This window comes from Apium graveolens, chromosome 3, assembly GCF_009905375.1.
Source record: "Apium graveolens cultivar Ventura chromosome 3, ASM990537v1, whole genome shotgun sequence".
Classification (NCBI taxonomy): domain Eukaryota; kingdom Viridiplantae; phylum Streptophyta; class Magnoliopsida; order Apiales; family Apiaceae; genus Apium; species Apium graveolens.
In genome coordinates, this window is record NC_133649.1 from 67,028,535 (window position 1) to 67,051,035 (window position 22,501).

General features: G+C 35.7%; 1 protein-coding gene across 1 annotated transcript in view; it reads right to left on the bottom strand.

Annotated features, from left to right (window-relative positions):
* Positions 1 to 17,194, bottom strand: part of LOC141714301 (uncharacterized) — a 43,288-nt gene extending 26,094 nt beyond the window's left edge. Inside the window, exon 1 of the mRNA XM_074517829.1 lies at positions 17,074 to 17,194. Coding sequence (XP_074373930.1) covers positions 17,074 to 17,194 — 121 coding nt within the window. The remainder of the gene's footprint in view (positions 1 to 17,073) is intronic.
* Positions 17,195 to 22,501: the final 5,307 nt, after the last annotated feature.

Genomic DNA, 22,501 nt, shown 5'->3' on the forward strand with positions numbered 1-22,501 from the left:
TTGAGCTAAAGTCTCATACCATGCTCTTGGAGCTTGCTTAAGGCCATAAAGTGCTTTGTCAATCCTGTAGACATGATTTGGAAATTTTGAATCTACAAAACCTGGAGGTTGTTCAATATATACCTCTTTTTTCAATTCTCCATAGAGAAAAGCACTTTTCACATCCATTTGAAAGACTTTAAACTTCTTGTGAGCAGCATAAGCCAAAAAGATTTTTATGGCTTCCAATCTAGCAACTGGTGCAAATATTTCATCATAATCAATACCCTCCTGTTGAGAGTAGCCTTTAGCAACCAGCCTTGCTTTGTTCCTTGTAATTATGCCATCACTGTCAGTTTTATTTCTGAACACCCATTTTGTGCCAACAACTGATCTGTTCTTTGGTCTTGGCACTAGGGTCCAGACTTTATTTCTTTCAAATTCATTTAACTCTTCCTATATTGCTTGCACCTAATCAGCATCTTGAAGAGCTTCTTCCACTTTCTTTGGTTCAGTCTGAGATAGAAAAGAGAGATAGAGACATTCATTTTATGTTGCAGTTCTAGTTCTGACACCTGCTTCTGGATGTCCAATTATCAAGTCAGGTGTATGTGATTTGGTCTACTTCTTTGCAGATGGAAGTTGATTTCTAGAACTAGATCCTCCCCCATGATCCATGCTATCTCCATCATCATTTTCTTATGCTCCCCCTGTATTTATGCTCTCTGAGACATCAGAAATTGAGTTAGATCCTTCAGGATTTGAAGTATCAGAGTTTTCAGAAGTATCAGAATTTGGCTCATCAGAATTTGATGAATCAGAACTTGAAGAGCCAGTGATAGGTTCTGATGCTTCTTGAGAGTCTTGAGTCATGGTAGGATCTTCAGCTTGCTCCCCCTGGACAGGTGTATTTTTTCTTTGGAGTTGTTACCACAGTTTCAAAGACATCAGAATTTAACCCGTCAGAACTTACAGAATCAGGATTTAAGTCATCAGAGTTTACAGAATCAGAATTTAAATCTTCATTTTCAAATCTCAGCTGATCATTATCATTGAAATCTTCAAGTCCAGTAATCTTCTTATCATCAAAAGATACATTGATAGATTCCATGACAACCCTTGTTCTTAAATTGTAGACTCTGAAGGCTTTTATGGAAAGTGGATATCCAACAAAAATTCCTTCATCAGCTTTTAGATCAAATTTCGACAGCTGTTCAGGATGAGTCTTAAGAACAAAACACTTACATCCAAATATATGAAAGTATTTCAGATTTGGCTTCTTTTTCTTCACCATCTCATATGGTATTTTTCCATGCTTGTTTATGAGTGTAGCATTTTGTGTAAAAAAAGCAGTCTGCACAGCTTCAGCCCAAAAGTAGGTTGGTAGCTTTGCTTTCTCAAGTATAGTTCGTGCAGCTTCAATGAGAGTCATGTTCTTTCTTTCTACAACTCCATTTTGCAGTGGAGTTCCAGGTGCAGAAAATTCCCGTTTGATTCCATGCTCTTTGCAGAACACTTCCATGATTGAATTCTTGAACTCAGTGCCATTATCACTTCTTATAGTTTTAATAGAATCTTTGACCAACTTATCCAGCTGTCTGACATGATCAGTTAGAGTAGATGCAATTTCATTCTTCTTGTGCAAGAAATACACCCAAGTGTATCTTGTGAACTCGTCCACTATAACCATAGCATATTTCTTCTTTTCAATAGACATGACATTGAATGGACCAAATATATCAACATGCAGTAGGTGATAAGGCTCAAGAATTGAAGATTCAGTTTTGCTCTTGAATGAAGATTTTCTTTATTTTGCCTTTTGACATGAATCACAAAGGCCATCAGGAGGAAATACTGATTTTGGCAGTCCTCTCACAAGATCTTTCTTTACAATCTCATTTATGTTATTGAAATTTAAATGAGAGACTCTTTTGTGCCAATTCCAGCTTTCTTCAATTGATGCTCTACTCAATAGACAGATTGCAGAACCATCAGAACTTGTTAAAAGTCTGGCTTTATAAATGTTACCATGCCTGTAACCTTTCAGAACCACTTTGCCTGTAGAATTTCTTACAACTTCACAGTGTTCTTCAAAGAAATCCACAGGATAACCTCTGTCACAGATTTGACTCACACTTAGCAGATTGTGTTTAAGTCCTGAGACAAGAGCTACTGTTTCAATGATGACATTCCCAAGCTTGATATTTCCATATCCCAGAGTTTTTCCCATGTTGCCATCTCCATAAGAAACTCCTGGGCCAACTTTCTCCATAAAGTCTAATAGCAGGGCTTTATTTCCAGTCATATGTCCTGAACATCCATTGTCTAGCACTAGGATATCTTTGCTGTTGCTCTGCAATCACAAATACCACTAATGGTTAGTTTAAAGGACCTAGACTTGCTTGGATCCATTGGCCTTTTTATGTTTGTTAGCATCTACAGCGGATTTAATTTCAGAGTTTATGCTAACATGCTGTTTATCAGAACTTATATCAGATTTTGCATCAGACTTTACACTATAAGGAATTAAAGTAACTTTCTTCAAAAAAGGTTTTATTTGATAATTATCATAGTATAAACTATGATATTCCTTACAAGTATAAATGGAATGCCATAAACTACCACAATGAAAATAAGGGTTTTGTGGCTTAAACCTAACAGACTGACTCTTAACTCCTGATCTAGGAGGTAAAGAGTTTATATTCTTATTCTTCCTGCAAAAAGAAGCAAGATGGTTAGAGTTTCTATATTTATAACATTTCTTTCTAGGAGCATTAGGAACAGGCATATAATTACTGCTTTGGTTCATACCTTTCTTTCCATTCCTATTTTTCCTAGCTTCCTTTACCTTGTTGACATTCCTAATCTCTTTCAGCTTATGTTTAAGCCGCTTCTTAGTCATTAAGCCTATGTTTACTTCAGTTGGTTTATCTAGTTCTAATTTGTCAGAAGTTGACTTCTCCTTAACTTCTGTCACAGACTCTTTCATCTTTTCAGAATCAGACTTTACAGTTTTAGCTATAAACTTAACATGATTTACCTTTGGCTTAGCAGTCTGTTTAACAATAATTGGCTCAATTTGTTCAGTTCCTTTTTCACTTTTATCATCACCATAACCTAAGCCCTCTTTCCAATTTCCAGTACTTAACAAATTCTGAGTTGTTCTTCCAGAGTTAGTCCAAGTCCTGATAATCTCTCTTTCTTTTTCTAACTCAGTTTTTAGAGATTTATTCAATTTTAACAATTCATCTCTAACATAAAAAGCATCATCTCTTTCTTTCTGAGTTTGATGGAACATAACTAACTCTTTTTCTAAATAATCATTCCTTTTCTTAAAACCAAGATTTTCAGAAGTTAATCTTTAACATGTTAAAGTTTGATCTCTATAACTAATAAACATGGTTTTAAGATATAATCTCAACTCATTAATATCATCAGTATGAAAGGCATAAGTTGTTTGAGGTACCTTCAATTCAGCAGTTTCAGGACTGCCATCAGCATTTGCCATCAAGGCATAGTTCACCTCATGTTCAGAATCTGAAGTGTCTGTCCATCTTTTCTTCTTTGTGACAAGTGCCTTGCCTTTGTCACTTTTTCCTTTCTTGTAGTCAGGAGATATGTGGCCTCTTTCACCACAGTTGTAGTATTTGACATTTGAGTTGTCTCCTCTGCCAAACTTTCCTCCCCTGCCTTCAGACTTTCTGAACCCTTTCTTATCAGAACTTCCACCTTTTCTGGAAAACTTCTTTCCCCTTCTGAATTTCCTATAGGCTATCTTTGTGATGCCCTTCACCATAAGAGCGCATAATTTCATCATCTCTTCATCAGCATCTATTTCAGGTAAACTTTCAGTTTCTGAATCATCATCATCAGAACTTGATGACTCTGAATCAGACTTTATGATGAGAGCCTTTCCTTTGCCCCTTTTTGAGGCACCCATTTTAGGAGATTCCTCCTCAGCCTTAAGAGCAACTGTCCTTGACTTTCTTCCATGCCTCTTGCTCCTTTGATCCATCTAAAGTTCATAAGTCTTGAGCAGACCATAAATTTCATCAAGAGTTGTTTCAGTAAGGTCATAGTTGTCTCTTATGGTAGTAGACTTCAAATCCCAATTTTCAGGAAGAGCTAAAAGGAATTTTAGCTTTGAATCTTCAAGATCATATTCCTTGTCCATCAGTGACAGATCATTCAAGAGTTTGAGAAACCTTTCATATAAGTCAGTTAAAGACTCATCAGCTTTTGAGTCAAAGTGCTCATACTCTTGAGTGAATATAGTCCTCCTGTTCTTCTTGATTACATCAATTCCCTATCTTCAGCTGTGTACTCACCTTTCTCCTTTGGTATGGTCTTTGCTGGTTGATCTGCAACTACAACATAGAGCTTGGATGGCTTATGTGGTCCTTCATTAATTCTGTCAAGGTATTCTGGATCTGTAGCTTCCAGAAATATAGCCATCTTCACTTTCCATATGGGATACTCAGAAGGTCTCAGTATGGGAACCCTGATAGTCTCATATCGACTGTGGGTTTGAGTCTTTTGAGTTTCTTCAGTTTTGGTGGGCTTGGTTGGAGTTTGTGCTTCTTCAGACATGATTGTTTGGATCTTTACTGTATGTGTGTTAACAGAAAAGCTTTGATACCACTTGTTAGGTCACACAACACTGTAGAAGGGGATTGAATACAGTATTACTACAATCAAATCGACTTTGAACATAAGTAACGGTAAACAGATATATTAAATATGATGAACTCTGTTATAATGGAACTGTTCTCTCTCAGTGATGAACAAATATCACTAAGAGCTGCTAGGTTACAATGTATAATCTTTTCGATAATGATAACACATATAGTGTAAACCCTAAGTCTGTGTTTATATAGTACATAGTTACAAGATAACTTCTAATTGATATGGAATATAATTTTGTCTCCTAAAATATATCAATCAGATATCTTCTACAAGTCTTCTAGTCTTTTAACTCTTTCCATGCATATCTTCTTTTATTTAGTCTCGATCTTCTACTGTAAATCAGTTTCCTTCCTTAACTTTATGTCCTCCCGCACTTAATTTCTGATATGTCCTTAAGTTCTGATATTAAGTTCTGACTTCCAGTAAGTCCTGATTTCAGTAAGTCTTGATTTGTCCTGTTGTTAAGTTCTAAAAACTAAACACAAATCATATTAGACATGACATCTCAAATATATCTAACACAGTCAATAAGAGAGATCTCATGTACATTTATGATATCAAGGAATTTTCAGACTTGAATCTCTACTTGGATGAACTGGAAGAAGTAAGAGGAATTGATGCTTACAGATATCTTCCTAAAAGACTTGTATTTAGATACAAGAGAGGGAAAGAGATGACATGGCCTCTTCACAGGATTCTCCAAGAAATCCAATCTATTCTGATTAAAGTCTACTCATCCTTCAAAAAGAACTTTGGTTACAATGTGATTGCAAGAAGAACAGTTCTAAAGAGGATTGAGGAACTAAGGAGTATTAGAGCTAAAAATGCACTTCCAAAGACTCTATCTATTCCCTTTACAGGAAAAAGAGTGCATCTAAGGCCCTATTGGCTGATGGAATTCATGGATGACAAATGTATTAGAAGATTCTTCAGATTGGAGGATCAATTGAGTATCTCTAGCAGTGTGACTCTTTTGGAAATGCAGGAAATGTTAAATCTCTCAGAAGCTGATGAACTTGAATTCCACAGACAACTTCAGAATCAAATTGAAGAAAACAACAGAAGGCATGGGAAGAAATCAAGACAATCAAGAAAATAAATCTATCTGCTCAGACTAGAGGAGCATCTTGATAACAATTGTGAGAAATCTTTTTGTGTACTTTGTATTGTTCAACTTTCAGCAATTTGTAGCACTTATTAGTTTTATCTACTATTTTTCAAACTGTATCTTTAGGATGTTTTGTTATCATCAAGTTTCTCTTAATTTATGGCTACAATTCCAGTAGACATAAATAGGGGGAGATTGTTAGGAATATGTTGTGTACTTGATGATAAGCTTAACAAAACACCTTGGTAGATTTAACTTAGTGAATTTTATAGCACAAACACCTTGGTAGATTTAACTTAGTGAATTTTGTAGCACCCGATGGATAATCAATTATAGTCCCAACGGATGATTCAATATAGTCCCGACGGATGACTAATTGATATCCATCGGGTGAGTAGCTTATGTATACAATAAGTCATGTAGCACATTTCTGCAAACAACTTTGTATAAGTTTCTGTAGTAGCTTATGAATCATATAGACTACTAGTAGATATGCATAATAGGTTGATTAAATGTAAATATAAGATGTCTTGTAATTCTGCACAAATGAAATGGAGTCAAGTGATGACTGGTTACCCGACGGATGATCAACAAAGCTACCCGACGGATGATCAACAAAGCTACCCGACAGATGATCAACAAAGCTACCCGACGGATGATCAACAAGGCTACCTGATGGATAACAAGCATGTACCTGACAGATGATCAATTCAAATATCTGTTGACAGTGACAACACAGTCACATGCATCGAGTGTTTGCAAAAGGAATGTGGCAGCCTGTTTAGCAGGGTTTTGAGAACAAAGAAGCATTACCATTTCCATACAAGTTATGAAGATTTTCAAAGATGCTAAAATAGAGAAGTGAAGCAGCATGAAGTTAGACTTGATAAGTTTTGTTTTATTATCTTATCTTATTCTATGTGAACTTGGTGATATATAAACCAAGTGTAGCAAGTAGAACAACAACAAAAAAATAAGAAAACACATTTTTAGCAGAGAAACATTTGTAAGCTGTATCCTGTAGCATTTCCTTATAGTTTTGTTTGTTCACTTGTAAAACAGCTGTGAGGTATTCAAGCTTCACATGGTTCTTTTGATATATATATATATATATATATATATATATATATATATATGGTGGATACATTCAAATCCACCAGAAAGTTTTAAAGACCTGAGTTTTTATTACTTTATGTTTGATTAACTTAACTCTGTATTCCGCACTTTGCAAATCAAACAGCTAGATATAATTGAGTTAGAACCATTTTTCATAAATCTCAAAAAATAGCCAGAATTACATTTAACCCCCCTTCTGTAATTCTTGTTGTATTGTTAGGGAATAACAGTTTTTAAAAAATTTAGATTTTATATCACTAAACCTTGAAGTTTTATATATTCAATATATAATATATTATAAAATACAATAATGCACATTTATATTACATTAATTATATAATATTCTTAAAATTTCTTAAATTTAATGTATTAACTAAAATAAGAAAAGTTGAAAAAAAGAATTAAAAGAAATAGATATTGAACAGAGATCTTTGCACAATTCTCGAGGTCAAAAATTGGGCGGACTATTTCCCCTAATTGAAATTTCACCAACTTATATTTCCCCCGGATCTCAATTCCTCTCCTACAATCCCTCTTGATAAGCAGCCTCAAGTTATTTCTGTCTCAAATTCACAATGAAGCTCAAACCCTCTTCCACCTTCACATCACAAGCCCTATTAGGTTATCCCGCCTCCGCTTCACCGTCGGAGAAGACAGTGTCATCGGTGCCCTAATCGGAGGTTAGTTTTGTGCTTCAGATTGATGAGATACGACGAAATTACTTCACTGAAGATGGAGGATGTGGTTAATAAAGGCTCAATTCGCTCTGTTAGCTTACAATTCGCTCTATTAGCTTACAGCTCTTGGGGATGTAATATGGTTTAAGCTAGATGAATCCTCCAGGTGGCCTGCACAGGTTTGTGAAGGCCTGAAGCAGATATCAGCATCTTGATAAATCTTTTTCTCACAGTTTTTACTTTTTACTGTGTGTAGATTTTGACAGCACTTTCTTTTTTTTATTTGCTTGGAACATTTCCACATGATAGGTTTTTGATGAGGACAACATTAGTGGGAGCTGCAATCCCATTAAGAAAACAGATTTAGTATAAGATCGCTTGATATTGTCAAGCAGCTTTTCTAGATTTTTGTCCCCGATAACATTATAATTGAGAGCAGCAAAGCACGATTTGGCTCTGTTATTCTATTATGTGTCGAGAGCCTATCTTGTGAACCAAAAATCAGGAGGATATTGTTAGAAAATTAGGATTTTAGAGCTTAATTTAATTATGTTCTTGATGTTAATCCTAAAATCTAATGATTGGAAATTGTTCAATGATATTTGAACTTAAATTTTCATGTATGGTTTTAAGAATTTTCTTAATGAAATCCATATGAAATGAGAGTTGAAAGTAGCTTGGAAAAGCTTGGAAAATTTGAGAATGTTTGTCCCACATTGAAATAAATAAAGGGGGTTGTGTGCTTTATATGGTATTACCCACATGAGTAGTATACAACTACTAAGGTGTGTGATGGTCCATTGTGTTGTTGTGTGCTTCACGCGCACACACACACACCCACGCGCGCCCCGCCCCGCCACGCACCGCACCGCACCGGACCGGACCGGACCGGGTCGGGTCGAAGGGCGATTTGGGCGAATGTCTCGGCGTCTCGCGTACGCGAGGCGACCTGGGCGAGGATTTTATTTATTTGAGAATTATTTTAATTCGAATTTATTTATCGGTGATTGGATTATTGGGCAGGGTTCTGAAATAGGCTAAGTAGTCTATATATATTGAACCTGCAAATAATATGATCTGTAACAAGTTCTGATATTAGAATCAGAACTTAAGAACTGATGAATAAAATCAGAACTTAACAAGTTCTGATATCAGAATCAGAACTTAAGTACTGATGAGTCGAATCAGAACTTAAGTACTGATGAGTTAAATCAGAACTTAACTTAAGTTCTGATAATAATGTGGGTGTTAATGTGAAAAGCTGTTACAAATAATTTAAATTCAAAAGCTGATCAGTTTTGATTTTTTCATTAATGAATTCAAAATCTGATCAGTTTTTTATTTTTTATTAATGAAGCAGTTTAATTCAGACATTAAGTGTGTTGACAGTTTCATTTTTCCTCTCCTATAAATAGAGGCTAAACTGAATGAATAAAAAGAGACAACACACTACATTCTCATCTCTTCTCTTCAACCTCTCTGCATTTCTCTCCCACAAGAACTGAAGTGCTGATATTTTTCGGCGACTGAGGTGCTGGTCGAAGTGGAGGTTTTGTTGCTGCTGTTAACATAAACTCCGAGCTGTTTTATCCTGGTGGAGATATTGCGCACATCCCAAACGCAGCAGGTAGGGGGCAATAATCTCTTCAAGAGCAGCCAGGACTTCGAGCAAGGCCTGGTGACTCAGCTGTAATCATTTTCTTGGCATTTTGTATCTGTAAACCTTTATTTCAGTCACTGTTGAAAGCTATGGTTTCGGGTACATCTTTCTTTCTCTCTACGTTATTTCAGTTACTGATTTTGTTTACCTGCATGTTTTGTTTTGTTAACTGTGGTCTTGGCCTAAACTTGTTAAATTCTTTATACACTTGCCTCTATGTTGCTATACTTGTTAGAGAGATTCTCAACATTCTTGAAGAGATTATTAGTTATTTAGAATTTAGCATAATGGTTAACGAAAGTGAGGTTATCGTTGGTGGTGGTAGCAGTTCGGGTGTAACTGCTGGGGCCATTGATTGGACCACCTATAGTTTCCCACAGGCTGTTGAACTAACCGGTTTACCGGAGAAATTCAACGGTGGCATTGGCTTTTCTCGCTGGCAGAAAAGGATGAAGCTGTGGTTGACTATAAAGGGTCTGTGGCCGGTTGTGGAATATGAGAAACCGATAGTGGATCAAGAGAAGGCTGACACAGTTAAGGCTTTTGCGAAGTGGGCTGAGAAGGATGGAGTGGCTAGAGCGGCCATTCTTGCGGCACTAACAAACACTTTGTTTGATGTCTATTCTTCTGATGCCTACTTTGCAAAACTCTTATGGGAGAAGCTGGACCAGACACATAATACTGACTCACAAGGTCTAGAAAAGTATTCTGTGGCAAGGTTCCTCGAGTTCAAGCTGGTGGATAATAAGTCCATGACTGAGCAGGTGCATGAGTTCGAGATGATAGTGCATGCTTTGAAGGAGTCTGGAATGAATCTCCCGGAGAAGTTCAAGGTGATGAGTGTGATTGAAAAACTCCCGAAGTCTTGGGAAGAGTTCTCTCTCTCCCTGAAAAGACAGAAAGGAGAGATCACCTGGACCAACCTTATGCTGGACATCTCGGTACAAGAACAACACAAGTCCAAACAGGGACATGTGATGCCAACTGAACACGGTACCTCGAAGGTAAACATAGCAACTGTAGGACAAAAGAGGAAGGCTTTTGCTAAGAAAGCTAATAGTAATAAACCTAAGAGTGACAAGGACAAGGCCAAGAAACCCAAGGCAAACAAACCATGCTGGTCTTGTGGGCAGGTTGGGCACTGGAGTAAGGACTGCCCTACGAAGAAAGCGAAGAAAACCGAGGTAGCACAAGCAAATGTTGTGCTTGGAACCGCAAGTGGGCCTGTAGTGAACATGGTTGTTGGTGAGGCTACGGCTTCTGAAACCAACGTTGACCGGTATGTATCCTACAACCCTGTGATATTTTCTACCTATCTGTCAAATGAATGGTTGATAGATACTGGAGCTAATGTACATATTTGTGCTGATATTAGTTTATTTGTATCTTATCAACAGAGTCATAGCCTGACTGTGAAGATGGGGAATGCTAGTGCTGCTCAAGTACATGGAGTTGGAAACGTAGATCTGAAGTTCCCTTCAGGACGTATTCTATCTCTGACGAGAGTGCATCATGTTCCCGACATGCGTAGAAATATAATAAGTGGAAGCTGTTTAGTTTCTAGTGGTTTTGAAATTTCGTTCAAGTGTAATAAAGTAGTTCTTATTCACACTGGTACATTCTTTAGCAAGGGTTACTTGTCAAATGGTTTATTTGTTATTAATGCGGATCCCGTTTTGGGAAGTTTGAATAATAATGTTATTCCTACTGTTAATTGTATTGAATCCTCAAATATATGGCATGCTAGACTAGGTCATTTAAACTTTGGTGCTCTTAAGAACATGATGAACTTAGAGTTGATTCCAAAATATACCATAGAAAAGAATTCTAAATGTCAAGTATATGTGTCTGCTAAACAGATAAGGAAACCTTTTCATAACGTTGTTAGGGATTCAGACTTGTTAGATTTAGTACACACTGATATTTGTGAATTTGGTGGTGTGTTGACCAAGGACCAGTTTAGATACTTCATTACTTTTATAGATGATAGTAGTAGATATTGTTATGTTTATTTACTTAGACATAAGGATGAAGCACTTAGTAAATTCATTATATATAAAACTGAAGTAGAAAAACAAACTAGTAAGTTACTTAAAAGATTGAGATCTGATAGAGGTGGTGAGTATACGAGTAATGCTTTTAATGAATTTTGTGCAAACAATGGTATAGTTCATGAAGTTACTCCACCATACACACCTGAGTCTAATGGGGTTGCTGAGCGAAAGAACAGAACATTTAAAGATATGATTAATAGTATGCTTATTAACTCTGGGTTGCCTAAATACATGTGGGGAGAGGCTCTAAATACGGTTTGCCATATTTTGAATAGAGTCCCTCTGAAACACATGGATAAAACACCCTTGGAGTTATGGAAAGGCAGGATGACTAGTCTTAAGTATCTTCGTGTGTGGGGGTGCCTTGCTAAGGTGCTTGTTCCTGAACACAAGAGAAAGAAACTAGGTCCAAAGACTGTTGACTGTATCTTTCTGGGCTATCTTGAAACCACTACAGCTATGAGATTTTTAGTGTTAAAATCTGACATAGATGGTATAGTGGCAAACACGATAGTTGAATTTCGAGATGCGACATTCTTTGAGGATATCTACCCTATAAAGACTGGAATACCTGAAATGACTTCTGAGGAAGATCCTACTCACACATCAAGTTCTATTCCTGATCATGTGGAAAAGATGACAAATGTGGGGGCGGAACCTAGTAGTAGCTCTATTCCTAAGGAATTAGAGGAACCAAGGAGAAGTAAGCGTGCAAAAATAGTCAAGGATTTTGGAGGTGATTTCATCACTTACAATATCGAGGACGAACCTTTAACTTTCCGGCAAGCTATGGATTCTTCTGAGTCAAGGCACTGGAAGGGCGCTGTCAAGAGTGAAATTGACTCTATTGTTTCCAATGGAACATGGGAGTTGGTTGATCTCCCTCCTGGGTGTTCTACTATTGGGTGCAAATGGGTCTTTAAAAGGAAGTTGAACCCTGACGGCTTAATAGATAAGTACAAAGCTAGACTGGTAGCTAAGGGTTTTAAGCAAAAGGAAGGAATTGATTATTTTGATACATACTCTCCGGTTGCAAGAATGGTAACAATCCGAATGCTTATAGCATTGGCTTCAGTCCATGGTCTTATCATTCATCAGATGGATGTAAAGACGGCTTTTCTTCATGGTGAACTTGAGGAAGAGATTTATATGGATCGGCCTGATGGATTTGTTACATCAGGCAATGAAAGGAAAGTATGTAAGTTGATCAAGTCCATCTATGGCTTGAAACAAGCTCCCAGAGATTGGCATAAAAAGTTTGATGAAACTATATTGCCTTTCAGTTATAAGATTAATGAAAGTGATAAGTGTGTCTACACTAAAGTTAAAGGTAATGAGTGTGTTATTTTGTGCCTATATGTGGATGACATTTTACTGTTTGGAACCAATATTGAGATTATTAACGAGACTAAAGAATTCTTGAAAAGGCATTTTAAAATGAAGGATATGGGTGAGGCAAGTATGATTCTTGGAATCAAATTGATTCAGTCCACTGAAGGAATAACCTTGACTCAATCTCATTATATAGAGAAATCTATACTTGAGAAATATGGTTATTCACAGTGTAGAATCGCTAGTACACCTTATGATTCGAAAGTTGCCCTTGTCAAGAATACTTCAGGAGTGCCTGTGTCTCAGTTAAGGTATTCTCAGATTATTGGGAGCTTGCAGTATCTTGCTAACTGTACTAGACCAGATATTTCATATTCTGTGTCTAAATTGGCGAGATATACAAGCTGTCCAAACAGAACTCATTGGGATGCTCTTGATAGAGTACTTAGATATCTAAAAGGCACAATGTACCTTAGTTTACACTACAGGAGATTTCCTGGTGTGCTTGAAGGGTACAGTGATGCAAGTTGGATAGCTAAGAAGTCTGGTTCCAATGGAGTGACTGGATATGTGTTCACCTTGGCTGGTGGAGCAATATCCTGGAAGTCAAGCAGACAGACTATTGTTACTCGGTCTACTTTTGAGGCTGAGTTGTGTGCACTTGATGCCACAGGGACGGAGGCTGAATGGTTACACGGACTTATGTCTGCAATACCTGTAGTAAGCAGACCGCTCCCTGCTATTGCTATTCACTGTGATAGTCGAACAACTATCGATAAGATTAGCAGTAAAAAGCATAATGCTAAAACTAAGAGACACATCCAAGTTAGACTCAAGTCTATAAGGGGTTTAGTGACTGATAGGATCATAGCTATAGAGTTCATAGGAACTCAGAATAATATAGCTGATCCTCTTACTAAAGGACTGGAACCTGCAGTGGTCCTTAAGTCAAGGTTGGGGATGGGATTGTCAACCCATCATAATTCATCAACAGTGGGAACCCAATACACATGAGAGGAGATCCCTCAAAGTGTATTCAATGGGTAATAACAAGCTGTAAGGATGAGTTGGTAGTACCTTTGCTACATAGATGATACTATAGTATCTGAGTCTATCCCTTGTAAACCTAGAAGGTACTGACACTGCCAGAAAAGCAAGAGTGTTAAAACTCTGAATGGGATCAAGTCATTTGACGAGATAGAGGCAGTATATCTCTGGAGATGCCCAGCTAAGCGAATGTAATTGTGTGGTCGCAATTAGAGGATAGGGTTAATCCTTGAAGCATTCGACGAACAGGATCGAGACATGACCATTAATGTCTCAAAGCCGTAGATTGGCACCATAACCTTTGACTTGTCGTCGTCTATGGAATATGGTTATACTAAACGGATTAAGATTCAAGGTGAAACATTCCATCTGAGTCCGATAGCCATTGAAGTAGAGGAATTAGGAGGGTTCAAACCCGGAAGGGTACCGACTCTGAAAAACAAGTCATGATGGGAAATTGATCACATTTCTGTATGGATTTGTGGGGGATTGTTAAAAAATTAGGATTTTAGAGCTTAATTTAATTATGTTCTTGATGTTAATCCTAAAATCTAATGATTGGAAATTGTTCAATGATATTTGAACTTAAATTTTCATGTATGGTTTTAAGAATTTTCTTAATGAAATCCATATGAAATGAGAGTTGAAAGTAGCTTGGAAAAGCTTGGAAAATTTGAGAATGTTTGTCCCACATTGAAATAAATAAAGGGGGTTGTGTGCTTTATATGGTATTACCCACATGAGTAGTATACAACTACTAAGGTGTGTGATGGTCCATTGTGTTGTTGTGTGCTTCACGCGCGCACACACACACACGCGCGCCCCGCCCCGCCACGCACCGCACCGCACCGCACCGGACCGGACCGGGTCGGGGCGATTTGGGCGATTTGGGCGAATGTCTCGGCGTCTCGCGTACGCGAGGCAACCTGGGCGAGGATTTTATTTATTTGAGAATTATTTTAATTCGAATTTATTTATCGGTGATTGGATTATTGGGCAGGGTTCTGAAATAGGCTAAGTAGTCTATATATATTGAACCTGCAAATAATCTGATCTGTAACAAGTTCTGATATTAGAATCAGAACTTAAGAACTGATGAATAAAATCAGAACTTAACAAGTTCTGATATCAGAATCAGAACTTAAGTACTGATGAGTCGAATCAGAACTTAAGTACTGATGAGTTAAATCAGAACTTAACTTAAGTTCTGATAATAATGTGGGTGTTAATGTGAAAAGCTGTTACAAATAATTTAAATTCAAAAGCTGATCAGTTTTGATTTTTCATTAATGAATTCAAAATCTGATCAGTTTTTTATTTTTTATTAATGAAGCAGTTTAATTCAGACATTAAGTGTGTTGACAGTTTCATTTTTCCTCTCCTATAAATAGAGGCTAAACTGAATGAATAAAAAGAGACAACACACTACATTCTCATCTCTTCTCTTCAACCTCTCTGCATTTCTCTCCCACAAGAACTGAAGTGCTGATATTTTTCGGCGACTGAGGTGCTGGTCGAAGTGGAGGTTTTGTTGCTGCTGTTAACATAAACTCCGAGCTGTTTTATCCTGGTGGAGATATTGCGCACATCCCAAACGCAGCAGGTAGGGGGCAATAATCTCTTCAAGAGCAGCCAGGACTTCGAGCAAGGCCTGGTGACTCAGCTGTAATCATTTTCTTGGCATTTTGTATCTGTAAACCTTTATTTCAGTCACTGTTGAAAGCTATGGTTTCGGGTACATCTTTCTTTCTCTCTACGTTATTTCAGTTACTGATTTTGTTTACCAGCATGTTTTGTTTTGTTAACTGTGGTCTTGGCCTAAACTTGTTAAATTCTTTATACACTTGCCTCTATGTTGCTATACTTGTTAGAGAGATTCTCAACAGATATTGGGTTTGTTATATAACAAGAATTGTGTGTGATACTTTTTAAACACTTACAAATTGATTGAATCTTTTCTTCTATTTTCCAACCAATTTGAAATTATTTAATTTTTCTTTAATTAGTATAATTCATTATTTGAAAAAAGTTAGCTCTGGTTTCCGAGGAAGATTGCAAGTTTGTCTAGCTGGACTTGGTGTCTTACAAAAAGCGGTTGGCGATTTAGCCAATATATGGATTTGTCCCACAGAAAAGTAGGTTTAAGATTGATGGAAATGAAGGGATAGCTAGGTTATATTGTATACTTGTATATATCTATCTTATTTACTAACAGATAGGATTACTATTACAGGTTTAGTTTCACTATTTGTTAAAGGTTGCCAGAGCTTTAGTTCCTCTGTTTCACTCATGATTAGCTTGGTGTATGTTCATTTATTTATATTTTGCTATTTTTGTACTTGAAAAAGGTTAGTATAATAAGATGTTTATATTTAAAAGTCGTAACTTAACATTTTAGCTCTCTAAAAATAAAATTAACTTCAACTTTTTGACAAAGATATTGTTATTAACTGGTATTAATTATTTACTTCACTTGATGAAGTGGTGAATAGGCTTATGTCTTCTCAATGTAATTACACTTTAAGCACCATTGCATTAAAGCAGTCCACCAGTGATGACAAACAGTTTTGGAACCTGTACAGTTTTGGAACCTGATAAGCTTAGTGATCCATTCTGTGAATTGTTTGATTAAGCCGCTTTAACATATCAGTGAATTATGGTTCTAAATTGTTTATCACTTAAAATATTGAATGCTAATATACGTTTATCACTTCTCAAGAGGCGAGTCATTTCTGATTATTTTAGCATTGTTCTACTCCATGTACTCTGGTATGTATATGTTAAATTGATTTTTCCAGTTTATGTAGTCTCTTCTTTCTCTAGTATGTGCTTCTGTGTAGTTTGACTATCCTCACATTCTTATTTGACAGATCATTAAAATGGATGAAGTCAAGAAATTTATCCTATTTCTGGACTTGAAGCTAACGTTACTTTAGTCCCTTTTCAGGTAGTTTGCTACAACGGATAACTACAACAAGGTTTTAATATGGCACGAAAAGCTGAAAATGGTGGATAATGAAAAGCTTGATTTTCTGGTATCGTCTAGTAAATTAGAGATCTTTCCACTTTGGTGGTCGCTTATAGTATTAGCATCAACCAGTATTTTGATTTTTTTTCTTTTGAAGTTAGGTTTTATGTACTTTGGAAGTTAGAATTGGGTGTATGTACCTCATTTAGTGTAGTTTAGTAAATTTTAAAACTTTTTAGGTGCTTGTTGGGCTGACTGTTGGAAGCCTTGTTTGGCAGAAATCATGTAAAAATAGAACAATTATGTCTAGTATTTTATTTATGAAGTGTTGCATTTGACTATATTTGGTGTTACATATAATGAAAAATGATGTTGCAATAGACAATAATGGTGTTACAATTGACTACAATTGGTGTTGCATATTAAAAAACTCAGTGTTGTATTACATATTATGGGGCCCACTGCTGCCGTGGCAAATGTGGGGCCCATTGCCGACGTGGAAAAAAATGGAGCCCATTGCTGATGTGGCAAGTCGGACCCCTGCTGATGTGACAAGGTAGGGACCATTGCCGATCTGGGAAAGTGACGTGTCACTTGCCACGTAGGACTTTGGGGGTGATGTGGCTTCTTTCTTATGTAACACCAGGTGTTGTTGCCATTGTATTCCTTTAGTGTTACAAAAGAGGCATAATGCAATACTTTTCAGTGTTACAGAAAGTGTTGTATTAGGCATCTATGGCCACGTCCACATTCACAACCCTCGTTTGGTGTTGCCTATTACCTTATGCAACACCATTTAGGCCCTATGCAACTGTATTGTAGGTGTTGCCTATGTGCACTTATGGCGTAGTGGCTCCCATGAATATGTAAGTAATGCTTACCTCAAAGAGGTCCTTCCAAGTGTGATATAGTGTTGCAAGGACTCTATTATGCCTTTATGGGATCATGTAGTCATAAGTTGTTCTAATTGTGTATTCGGTCCAGCCAGTATGTGAATTTGTACTCTAAATAGTCTCTAAGAGCCTCTTTGAAGTATGGAGAGATTACTCCTTACTTGTTAATATGGGTGTAGGACTGACCTCCTAATAATATGGGGATAGGCTACCCCTCATGGTGATATGGTGGTACGCCACTCCTCTTAGTAATATGAGGTCATGCGTGATATGATGAGATGACTCCCCTCTTCGTAGTATGAAGACAGGACTCTTCACTTGTTATGAAGTGGACATGACTCATGTCTCATTGAGAGGTGGATATGACTACATTTCCGGTAGAGAGGTGGACCGGACTCCAGTCTTGTTGAGAGGTGGACAAGACTCCCATCCCGATAGAGAGGTGGACAGAAATCACTTCATATTGAGAGGTGGACAGGACCCCCTTCCTATTGGATAGGCGGACATGACTCACCTCCTGGTAAAAGGAGGGCATGACTCACCTCATAGTAAGAGGTTGACAGGACCCACTTCCTATTGAAAAGACGGATATGATTCACCTACTTCCTATTGAAAAGACGGATATGATTCACCTCCTAGTAAGAGGTGTGCATGTGTCACCTCCTAGTTAGAGGTGGATAGGTATCACCTTCTAGTAGTAGATGGACGTGACTATCCTCATTTACAGATCTCCAAGTGTCATCTAGCGAGGACTTGGTCAACATACGGTAGACGGTCCTAGTCAATATACAAATTACGAGAGCTCCTTCATATTTCTGGACTTGTTTACTAAGCCCAATATTATTAATAATTCGTGTATGGATCTGTTTAGAGCACATGTCCACATTTGGGCATAACACCAAGCTTACGGTATAAAGACTTCATTCATTTTTAACTTTTTATAATATTTTTGTAATTCTAATTTATTGTATTGTCCAAATTTTAAATTTATTTAAGAGAAACCAAAACTTCGCCTTATAGAATATTAATAATAGTTTTGATATATATTAATAGTATTGATGTTGATAAACATTGCAAAACTTAAACTAGAAATAATACCATAAGAGATTAATATATTATTTATTTGTTAAAGAAATGACGTGCTAGCTTTTGTCATTGGCTCACTACTAGCTGAACGACACATGCTCCAAATTTTGTAGTGATTCGTTCAAGACATTATTGTATCGTCCAGACTCCAGATGCAAAAAAAGAGTTACCAAACATTCTGAATGGTCAAATATTGAGTCGTTATTCAGTTCATCTTGTTTCATTTAATATATATTTAACTGGTATTTATATTTTTTAGAAACAACGTTTTTTTTTCATTTTAAGTAAGTCAAGTCAATAAAAAGACATAGTACAATATTTGTAATATTACTCTGTTTATATAAAAATAATTATAGGTTCGGAACCATTAATGATATTTTACTTTTATTGAAATTTTTGAAAATTATTTTCGTATATTCACTAAATTATGAAAATTTCTTCCACTGAATCTCTCCTTAAGATATTTCTCTAAATCATTCAAACAATTGATATTTGCAAATTTTAAAAATAAAAAGACAAAAATATAATTATATTAATTTCATCAAATGTATAATAAATGAAAAAAATGCAGCATAAAAATCATGGTATGTATGAAAATTTAATGTCTTATCAAAATTATTTATTCTAAAAAAGATCCATTCCGTGCCTTAAGGGCAAAAGATAGTCAACCCCTCTAACATTTTAGGTTTGGTAAGAACTATATGCAAGAAAAAGTTTTGGAACTTAAAGGTGCCACTAAAGGTGAAATAATTTGTGTGGCGAGCAGTCAGGAACCTACTACAAATAAAAGAATAGCTGCTTCCAGTTATAGACATGTGTCCGGTATGCAACTATGAAGTTGAGATAGTGTATCACATTCTAGTTTGTTGCCCTTTTGCTAGAATTTGTTGAAATACATCTTTCATTTCGTTAACTGAAAATGATCAATTAAGTTTCAGCAGCGGGATATCTAATACACTACATCAACATAGCACAAGAGAAAATCAAAAATTAGTTATGATTTGTTGGTCAATATGGAAAAACGAAAACAAAGTTTTCAGGAATCAATGCAAGTTGGAGGCATCAGAAGTTTGTAACTCGGAAAAATAATTACTTAACCACTGGAACAATGCTCAGGACAGGTCGTTTGGTAATTCTATTGGCTTCATGACTCCAGAGGACGGCAAGGAGTATTGGGAACATCCACAAAAAGAAATGGTTAAGGTTAATGTCGATGTTGCAATTTTTTAAAACTTAGTAATATATTGTTTATCCATGGTAGATTCATAGGGTGACTTGGTGGAGCTGAATTCTAGCTGCATACATGGTCATATAGCTCGGGAGCTTGCTGAAGCCATTGGTATTAAGGAAGCACTAAGCTGGGTCAAGGACAAGATTATGCAACAGGTGATAATTGAAACTGACTGTCTTTCAGTGGATCAAGCTATCCACTGCTTTTATGTCAACATATCCTACTTCGTTCGAGTGTAGATGAATGCAAATCTCTGGTTTCTAAGATGAAAAATTATCATGTGATGTTATATTTTGTTAAGCGGTCTGCGAACAAAGTTGCTTACTTCTTAGCGAGATAAAATTATCATATATCTGATCGTAGTTAGAGTGGGAGGAATACCTACCTAGAACTCTATCGTGTATTAAATAATGGTTTTAAGTTTTAATGAAGTATTTTTCTTCTTATGCAAAGAAAAAAGTGAAGTAAGGTCCCATATTAAAATTGAAATATCAAATACTATTAAGCCTATTAAATATTATTAAGATCATATAATAATTAATATTATTTAATTATATGTAGTCGTAGTAAGTTAAATTCAAGTTTACTCAAGCGCCCTTACTTCCTCACTCCCTCTGAAAACGTAACCCCTATTCTTTCTTTTAGGGGCTATCATCAACCTTTTTGGTTGATGATAAGCCTGTATTTTATTTTATTTTCTAGATTTCATTTATTTTTAGGTAAATCTATTTCTTTATTGAGAGTTTCAGTACCCCCTTCATAGGTTTTTCTACCCATATATTAGGTTTTGTTCTCTCTTCTCGTGAGAGTTTAGTTAGTTTATTTTTTTTGAGATCGTAGATCTGCGTCATTTAGTATATTGGTTCATTGATATGGGGCATATATAATCACAGTTATCTTTGCTTCTGCGAATGCATTTTGACAAGTTGGATTTATGTGTTTTTTACAGCTAAAACAGATTTTTAGATTTTCTCTCTAAAATGTTGTAGTATATTTCAGCGATGTGAGCGAGGGATGTACCACAATGAAAAATTTGATCAACGATCATGGTTTTGATGAAGAAGACCCTGATTTGATTTACCTTAATACATATTTGTTCAATTTTAATTATTCCTAAAAATGTCTTATAACTTTTAATTAATGAATTAAATGATCATTGAAAAAAATGAAATCATAAAAACTACATAATAGATAAATCTTGTATAATTATGTACTTGTAGGGAATTAAACATGGCGAATCATTAATAAAATAAAGAGTGTATAATAAATAAATATGATTTAATTATATGTAGTCATAACAAGTTGAACTAAAGTAAAATTATAGAAGTTACATTTAAAATAAATCTTACTTACGAAGCAAGGTGAAATCACATAAATTAAATTATATGAATAAATATTGTATAATTACGTACTTGCAGGGTGTTAGATGAAATTGATGATATCAGAAATTAACTCTTAGATTTTGCCATCGGAGTTTGTCACATAAGATATAGAGTTTATGTATTTAGTATATGTCAGATGCTGAATCTCGGGAAGTAATTGACGATGTGATAACTATTATAATTTGCAGAGATATGTCGGTGTAGGACTTTATTTAATTATAGTAATCAATAGTTGGATATTTATTAGGATTCCTTATTTATATATATCATATCAACTAGATTGTTTATGTAACTATGCAGTATATAAGCACATATTAGGTTAACACTATATGTGTCGATTATTTGATATATCATTCTGTGTAACCTAACAGCTCTCAAGGATATCTGTTCATCCTTTGAGAGTGTTTTGTAAGTAGATTTTATTCATTAATATAAAGATTGTTCTTCATCATTGAGTTTTAATTTTGAATTAATTTTTATATATTGTATTCAGCCCCTCCTCCTCAATAATATTATTTAAGGCCTAACATAGAGAATTGTACCTGATCTTCGAGTGAGATTAGTTAATGTAAGTACCAAAATTTGGTACTTTGGTATTATTGTGTTTTATTTAAAGGGTGTTTTCCTTATTAATAAAGAATATAGATTTTCTATTATCATACTATTTAAAAGATTATAATCATACCAGTAGTCATGTCAACTGAACAAATGTTGACTAAAATTTGTTTCAGTTACTCTGTTAAATAAATTGTGATGGAGGAACCGGAAACATAAATCATTATGTTACATTTTTTCTTGAAATAAACTTTATTAAACACACAAAAAACTGACATCAGCTTGGGACATCTGCTAACATTGCGAAAGCTAGAATATCAGACGAAGTACAAGTCCTCCTTAACTTAACAGCTAAATTTACAAAAACATGAGAAACCGTTTTAACCTCTCTAACCATAAACTTGAATTTTCTATACCAGACACTTGACTTTGATGTTCCATATCCACCAAAAAAGTACAATATTATCTATTTTTGAAAATAAAGAAACGAAATTACAACAATCAAGTATGATAGAAAAATTCTTCAACTTCAAATGAGAAGCTGATTAGAGACCTTAGTTAATTGTCCACACATCAGCAGCAAGAATGTTGTAAGTTACTTTGTGATAAAAACCACTGTATATTATCTATTTTCGAAAAAAATGACATTACATTAATCAAGTTTAATAGATAAATTCTTCAATTTCAAACGAAAAGCTAAAGAAGGACCTTACTTAATCGTCAACAC